Source organism: Pteropus vampyrus, unplaced genomic scaffold, assembly GCF_000151845.1.
Source record: "Pteropus vampyrus isolate Shadow unplaced genomic scaffold, Pvam_2.0 Scaffold98, whole genome shotgun sequence".
In the NCBI taxonomy this organism is placed as follows: Eukaryota; Metazoa; Chordata; class Mammalia; order Chiroptera; family Pteropodidae; genus Pteropus; species Pteropus vampyrus.
In genome coordinates this window covers 4841064-4849480 of record NW_011888879.1, presented here as the reverse complement: position 1 = coordinate 4849480, position 8417 = coordinate 4841064, and the positions used below count along the sequence as shown (strand labels likewise).

General features: G+C 40.7%; 1 protein-coding gene across 1 annotated transcript in view; it reads right to left on the bottom strand.

The window, feature by feature from the left end:
• Window positions 1-7826, bottom strand: part of FAM129A (family with sequence similarity 129 member A) — a 125568-nt gene extending 117742 nt beyond the window's left edge. Inside the window, exon 1 of the mRNA XM_011364571.2 lies at window positions 7666-7826. Within this exon, the coding sequence (XP_011362873.1) occupies window positions 7666-7720 (55 nt within the window). The 5' untranslated portion in view covers window positions 7721-7826. The remainder of the gene's footprint in view (window positions 1-7665) is intronic.
• Between the last annotated feature and the right edge of the window lie 591 nt (window positions 7827-8417).

Genomic DNA, 8417 nt, shown 5'->3' with positions numbered 1-8417 from the left:
TTTTTAGGATATTCATAATAGTTTTTCTTTTTTTCTCCTTTTATTTATTTATTAATCAAGTATTTATTGATGACAAGCCATATACCAAATAGTAATCTATTTGCTGAGAATATAGCAATGAATGAAGATCCCGCTTTTATGGAACTTACTTTCTAGTGGTGGTAGGCAGGCAATAAAGAATTAACAAACAAACATATCATGTCTGTAGACTGTAAGTGCTATGCGGGATCCCCTCCCATCAAACCCCTCGCCCTCTTGCTCGCTCCACTCCAACCATACCACCTTTCTTCAGTTCCTTCAAGTTTCATCTCCTCCTTCCCCTTCTATATGCTGTTCTCTCTACTCAAAATACTCTCCCCGGTTCTTCGCTTGAATAGCAACTGAACACCATATCGTAAGTATATCTCATCTCCTTGCCCTATCTCTATCATCAGTTTTCTATCTCAGTACATTTTTTACTTCCTTCATGACCTTTATCAAAACTTGTAATGTTGGTTATCTACCTAAAAGCCATTCATGTTTCTTCCTTGCTAACTGAACCTCATTTGGTTCAGGTATCAATGATCTTCCGTACAGCCATGTGCTTCAGAGAAGGCTGCCCCTAATTCCAGTCCAGGACTAAATCTGTAATCGTCTAACCTAATCGTGATAATTCTAGGCTTTTGCAGTGATGATGACTTAGGAAGGAATGTGTGACCTAATTCTGATCAGTGGGATGTAAGGGGGAGTAAGGCATCTGGGAATGGTTTGCTCTTATAGAGACTCAAAGAAGACACAGTCCTCTTTTCAGCCTCTGAGACATCGTTTTACCTAAGAATGTGATACCTATTGCTGCTCTAGGCATCTTTCAAACTAAAGGAGAGCTAGCCTACAGATAGTAGAAAGATAAAAATAAGCCGACCTTCGGTGGTATCACTGAGACACTAAAGTTAGTCTGTCTTCATACTTCTTTATGTTCCTGTGAACTCTTCTTGAGGAATCTACTAGATAATGAGCTTTGAACACCAGAGAGATTTCAACATAAGGATGAATGCATTAAATAATATTTATTTCTAAAAAAAAAAAAAAGAGTAAATGAGAAAAGAGAATATAATATAATGGTTATAGTCTGACACAGTAAAACCATAAAATAAAATTGGAGAATGGGGATAGCATATACAAAGAATCGTATTACTGATTCTTAAAACAATTTGTTCATTAGTTTTCCACAATCATAATTAATGGTGGTAGGATTCATATTGTTGTCTGAGACTGTTATATATATAAGGTGAGAGAAAGTAAATGAGAATTTGGGAATATTTAATTCTATTTTCTTGTGCGTCGAGAACCAAGAAAAAAGAGATATAAATATAATGTAGTAAATATACACTTTTTCCTAGTTCTGTCCACTAAAATAGTCCAGAAACAATAGTCAACCTAGTCCTAGCAATGAGCCTCCCTAGGCCCAAACAATCATCTTGAAATACCATTTCCCACTACGATAAATCAGGGCTTCTTATAGATATTGCTTGTTCCAAGTACAGGATAGGAAATAAACAATATGAGCCTAGAAATAGCCTGACCTACCAGATGGCAAGGAAGCTATCAAATACTATTAGGGTAATTTCAAAAGGACTCAGAAGTCAACCTGAAGAGGGTTTCATTGCCAATTATGGGAAATTTAAACTTCAATGAGGATAATCATTACAATGGAATTCGTGAGTTCATAATGATGCTTTTTAAGTTCATTGATCACCTTTGGGGGATGACAAGAAACCAATAAATTATCTTGAAAACTAGTAAATAAAAGGAAAAGATAAAGTTTTTATCCTGCCTTGCTTATATGAACTCTAATACAAAGTAACCGAATAATAGATAAGGAAAGTAGCATTCTATATAATTATTCTAGTCAATAAATGAAAACAAGTGACATAATTAGAACATCACCATATTTTGAACCCCCAGTGAGTTAATGGGTCTTGGCAATGAGCATCAGTGGTTGCTAATATCACAAAGAGACAACCACATGGTATGTGCCTCCAAACGAAGAACACAGCACCACCTATAGTCTTGACAAAAGTATAATCTTGAGTCCGATCAAGTCCTACGATCACTGTGTGGCACTTGCACCATTAGCAAATGCCAGACTGTGGAAAGCTATGCATGTCAAATGGCACAGATCCTTTGACAGATAATTAATTTGCAAGCAAAAGACAGAGATGTAGGGGAAAACTGTGGATTAAAAAAAAACTTAAAACAGATGTTTTTTAAGTGGGCAAGACTAAACGATAGTATTTAAAAATGCACTGTAAGGTGACAAAACCATAAGGAAATATAAGGAAGTCATCGCTATAAAATCTAGGATTAGTGGGTGATGTGGTAGGCTGTTACAGTGCTAACCTCCAACGAACCATAACTCAGGTTATTCATGACTTCACGGAGTCCCTTACTCTTGAGTCATGGCTGACCTCAGACTTGATTTAACCAATAGAAGGTAGCAAGTAATGCTATGCTATTCCTAAGACATAAGAAGCCCTGGCAGCTTCTAGAAGCTTTTGCACTCTTGCAAACCCTGACCCACCATTTTAAAAGTCCAGTACCCTATTGGAAAGACAAGGTAAAAGGCCACCTAGAGAGACAGAAAGCCCTCCAAGGTGAGGCCAGTCGCCAGCTAATCTGTCTGTGGAATGTAGCCACAGGAATGACCACCAGGAAATACAAGGTATAGAACTGCCCAGCTGAACCTAGGGCAAAAGCAGAATTGTGAGCAAATAAATTGCTGTTTTAAGAGCCAGTATCTTTGCGGGGAGTTTGTTGGGCAGCAATAGACAACTGAAAGCAGTAGTTATTTTGGGAGAGACAAAAAGGTCTGGTGTTGGATGGAGTACACGGAGGCTTCTGGGATGGCTACTGAAGTTCTTCCCATTTCTTAACCTGGCTGATGGCTTTAAGGATATTTGCCTTATAATGATTTATTAAGCTCTGCATTTCTGTTATGTGGTTTTCTGAACCTATGTTTGGGTTTAAAATAAAAATGATTTTTAAAAAAGAAAAAAAGTCCACGTGGTTTGGTATAGACACATTTACTGTTCTTCCAAAATTCCTTCAGACAATGAACTTTTAAAAAATCGCTTTGGGGCTCCTAGTAAAAACTATTAATTTATTCTAATCCTAGAGACATCAATGTCCGAACACGAAAAGCATAAAAATATAAACTACTTTGGGTCCTAGACCTTGCAATTTGTGAAATTGAATTAAATGCTTTCATCTCTCTAAATTTTTCCTTCTTAAAGTAAAAAAAAAATATGTAGTACAAAAAAAAAATAGTCATTTTTTTATAAGCTGGTTTGTATTTTCTTATTGGCAGAAACTTGCTAGTTTCTCTTTTAAATGAATTTTCCAGTTTCAAAGGAGAAAATCTGTATTGCATTTGGGGTTTTGTTTGGTGTTGTCTGTGTGTGTGCGTGTGTGTGTGTGTGTGTGTGTGCGTGTGTGTGTGTGTGTGTTTTAATTTGGAACTGTTAAAATTTTAGCCCTCACGTCCTATGTTTTACTCAAGTGCTTTAAATGGACCGTAACAGATGAACTGTGCTCTTTTATTCTTTTGTCTTCTTCTCCATTATTCTTTTATCTTCGCTTCTCACTTGATTTTCCATTTCACAATGCAAATTGTTGTATGTACCTTTTTTCTTAAAATAGTATTACTGAGCTTCACTGACAAAAAAAGAAATTAAAATTTTTCATTAGGAGATTAAAAGCCACCACCATAATGCACATTGCATATTTTGTAAAACTTTCATAGCACAGTTAACTTAGTTATATTAGAAACCACTGTTACAAATCGAGTTCCTGTTGTTGTACTTTCTACCCAGTTCAAACTTTCTCGAAGATTACAATGGAGTAAAACTCAATCAATTTAGGAGCCTGTGGCAAAAATAAATTAAAAAATAAAAACGTTAATATCACTATTGTCATTTTAATAGTTGTTATTACTAAAGCACCTTGATGGTGTGGTCCTCTTGCTGGCAATGCTTCTAGAAAAAAGAAGTGTTTTATCGGGCAAGATCTTGATTTAGCATCTGACTCTATGAGTTCATCAAAGCATGAATTGGGACCCAAGAAGGAAGGTCACTGTTTCTTCCACAAGTACGGGAGAAATGTTAATTTGTCTCAATTTAGTGTCTTTATTTTTGATGAATCTAAGAAATTCTCAATTCATACTAAATTCCCAACATCTTGATTTCCATTCACAAAATCTGAAGGTGGTAAAAAGTAATGATTGCCACTAGAAAGCTCCAATCTGCAATGGCTTTCCTGATTTAAAACTCCTCTTAGCTTCATCAGTAGTTTGGTATGCTCGAAGGCATTTTTAATCAAAATATAATGTAATCGATATACGTTCATACTTTATTCATACTGGGTCCTCTCCTTCATTCTGCCTTCCCTTCTATTAGGAGCTGTGATTCCTAATTTTAAGAGAATCCATTCATTTCTACAAATTAGGAAGTGAGACAAATATTGATGGTACAGTCTTTACCCACTTCCTACTGTCATTTCTAGCCAGACAAATTGGCCTCTAAGATAACATTGTCATAGTTATCCAGATAAATCAAACCAGTTCTTATGCCCATCTCCTACCAGCAAATGACAACTGAAGAATATCCAAATGTGCGGACTAGTAAAACACTTCTAGGTTAAGTAGACTGCAACCACGTCCAGTTCTCCTACCTTCGATTCGCCTTGCCCGTGGAGACTTTAGTCACTGCTATCAGCATAAATTTCATATACAGTCACCCAAGTTAACTCTTACAGTACGAATATGAGAAAATTCCCCGAGAGAAATACATGTTGTTTTTAAGCTGAAACTCATCTCTTACTTTAAAGCATCAGATCACTGATGAGCATTTCAGAGGAAGCCAGTGGGCCCTTCACAGCTTGAGCGTGACTTACTGTGCAATAGTAAATCTAGGAAAAGAACAGTTATTTTCTTTTATAATTGCTATTTGCTTTTACCAGGCCTAGAAGTGTCCACCAACCCCTATCCAGGACCTGTGTATTTCAGAGTTGCTAGCTGCAGCACCGATTTTCCATAAAAAGAGAAAAGTGACACTTATACCTAGATTATATGAGCTCTATTTTTTATTAAAGGAAGACCCTTTTAGGTCAGTGCTAAAATCATCACTAAAGGCTAACAGATGACGCTGCCCATGTGATTAAAATTTGCTCTCAGTATTATTTATTAAATTAAACATCTTATTAAGGGAAGTTACTGAAAGTCTTTAACAATCCTAAAAATTTATTCTGTTGTAAGAAACATGAGTGCGGTAATAATTTTCAAACTAACACCTTTAGAAATGAAGTAACGCCTTAATGCTCCTAATACCCCTTTACTTACCGATTTACCAAAGCCTAAGAAATAATGTACTCTCAAAACATCCACGTGCCAAAGATTGCACCAAGTTTTGAGGCACACAAACCAAATGGCAGCTGTTAAATGATTTGTCTAAAAATAAATGCTGATTCAGACAGCTGCTGCTAACCCACAAGTTAAGAAAATTCACTCCAAATATACTAGTTATTCTCCATATGTTAGCAAAGTTTATCAAGCTTGAAAGAAATTTATTGTCTCGGCTACAAGAGCTTTCAAATCTATAATATTTCCCTGGCAGCTACTTTATGAGAAACGGGTCATAAAATTGTATTTAAACTTTACAGTCATACTTTCAATCACTCTGCTTACAATTAAATCAAAGCTTGAGAATATTTATGGGCTAAAGGATGGGCAAAGTGGTGAAGATAGGGTTATAGTTTTTTTCAAGGATCTGGGGCTTCAAAACCATCAGGAAACGACAGCCCATGACCTTCACTTGCTCATGCACTAACAATCCACAACACCGGTGCATTTTTCCAATGCTCTTTTCTCCTTTGGCAAGACTTGTATTCTCAAATGAGGCAACGTCTCGTTTTCTCTGGAGATATTCTAACTTTAACTCTTCTCTTCCCTCAGTCCCTATATACCTTGAGAGTGCCCTTCCAATAAGGAGATGAAACTGAACAAGACTAGAGGATGTGGTGACTGTCACACAATCTGCTATAGTTTTATTCATTCAGAATGCATTCATTACAAGTCCTTCCTGTGCACTGGCTATATCATACTTTTGTAGGTTTAATAATTTAATTTCGGAATGAAAACGTTATATATTTTCTTATCACATGAATATAATGCATGCATCAACAGCAACTGTCACGACCACGAAGTCGTCTTCAGGCAAGTTAATCTCTCACGTTGCTGGACTTCCAGAGATTGCTGTAGATGACCATGCTTTCACTTCAGGTGTTTTTCTAAGCTTTTCAGTGAGATGAAGTCTTTTAAAATAAATGTCATAAACTCTATGCAAGCCCCTTCTCATTATGTTCTCCCACATCATCCTTTTAGTCCCCCACATACACACTGGTGAAAACAATGAGCAGATAGTCAAATGTGTAAGACTAAGGCAGGCTTAGGTTAGCTCTTTTACTAATATAAATAAGTCATTCATATTTTTCCCACTTTAAATGACAGCGAAGGGATACTTGACAAACTTTTATCCCATGAAGGTATGGATTGTTCATGACCTTCTAGCTCCAAAAACACCAGAGCAGGAATCTGGCAAATCAGTTAGACTATGCTCAAGCGCCCTGACTTGATATCCCTTTCAAATAGGTTTAAACATTTTGGTGACTGAAAACCAATATGAATAAGGACACTAAATAAATGCTTTCTTTTTATGAAAAAGTTCAGAGGCCAGAAAGGGGTATCGGGTAGAACTTAACCATTTCTTTACCGAATTATGGTAAAACCTAGAGTTTCACGCCTAATTTAGAAAGTATTTCTAAAGCCAGAAAAAAAAAAAAAAAAACCAAAACTAACAAGATAAGCAACTATTTCCTGCAGTTTCAGTTCAGTTGTTTTTTTGTTTTTTGTTTTTTGTTTTGTTTTGTTTTTTTTTTTTGGCCTCACACTCTTTTCTGAGTCACCTTATCGATGAGTCTCTCCCCATCTATAACTTTAGCGCTAGTTACAAAATTTGTTAGTGTTCCTCTTTTGATTTCTCCCTTCTCTGGGGAGGGAAGGGAACCTCACAACCTGGGAGCAAAATGACATTGTCCTTTCTGCCTCTGATGAAATCATCCCCCAAGTCACACTCTGAAGTTCAAGTGAAACCATGGCCCACGCTGCGTTTTACAAAACCAGGCCACCGTGACCAGGAGGGAAATTCTGCTTACAGGCCGGGAATCCCCTGAGAGATATCCCCGCGGTTCTCTGCGGCAACTTCACAAAGAACTCCAAACGAAGTCCGGCGCCAGAGGCCGGAGGGCGAGGTGTTTCTGCGCGCGGGACCCGGGGAGGGGCGGGAAGGGGCACAGGCGAGACCCGGAGGCGCGCGCGGCGGAGGAAGGGAGGTCGTGCCCCACCCGGCAGCCTGCACCTGCCTCTCCCAACCATCCCGCGGCGCTTCCCGAAGCATCCCTAGCCCCACCCCGGCCGCAGCGCGCGGGCCGGCTGCACCGCGCTGGGTGGCACCTGGGGACCCCGGCCCCGGGAGGTAGAGAGAGGAGGCGCGGAGACCGGGGCGCACTACGAGCACCCGCTCGGGACGCCCCCACTAGGCGGGCATGGCCCAAGGGTCCCCCGGGCGGGCGTACCTCGGATGTAGGCGCACTTGCCCTCGTCCAGCTGGCTGGAGGCCGAGGCGCCCATGGCGGCGGGGCTCGCGGGTGCTGCTCGGTGGCGATGGCCCGGCCCGCACCTCGGGCGGCACTGACGGCTGCGGTGCGCGCCCGCTCCTCGCTCCTGGAGGCTGATGCGCTAGGCACCAGGGCTCTGCAGTTAAAGGGCCCACTTCCTCCGAGAGGCGCCGCCTTCTGGGCGCCTCCTCCAGGTCCGCGCCCTCTGGGAGCCGTGGGCTGGGCCCCGGCCGCCTTCCCGCCCGCGCTGCTCAGCCGAGCTCCGCGGGGATGTCTCGTCTGGAAGGACTTCCCGCTCCTCCTCTTTGCCAGCTTCTGCTTCTTAATGTCATGGATTTAGGGCAACCGAGAAACACCTTAGGGTAAGTGGACCATTTCCCTGGTGACTGGAAACATCTGTGAGCTGGAACCTTCCCCACTCACGTCCTAGAAGGCGGAATTCTGGGTCTCATCGCTTTGCACGTCTTCTGGTACGAGAAGCAAGAGTTCTCCTCAAACATCCCTACGAACTTGTTACAAATGCAAAATATCAACTCCCTCCGTCTCTGCCCCTCTACATCCAAACGCGCGCGCGCGCACACACGCACACGCACGGACACACACACACACACACACACGGCCACGATTAGAAACTCTGGGAGCGGGGCCCACCAATCTGTGTTTTCACAAGCACTCCAAGTGATTCTGACGCCTGCTGAAGTTTGACAAAC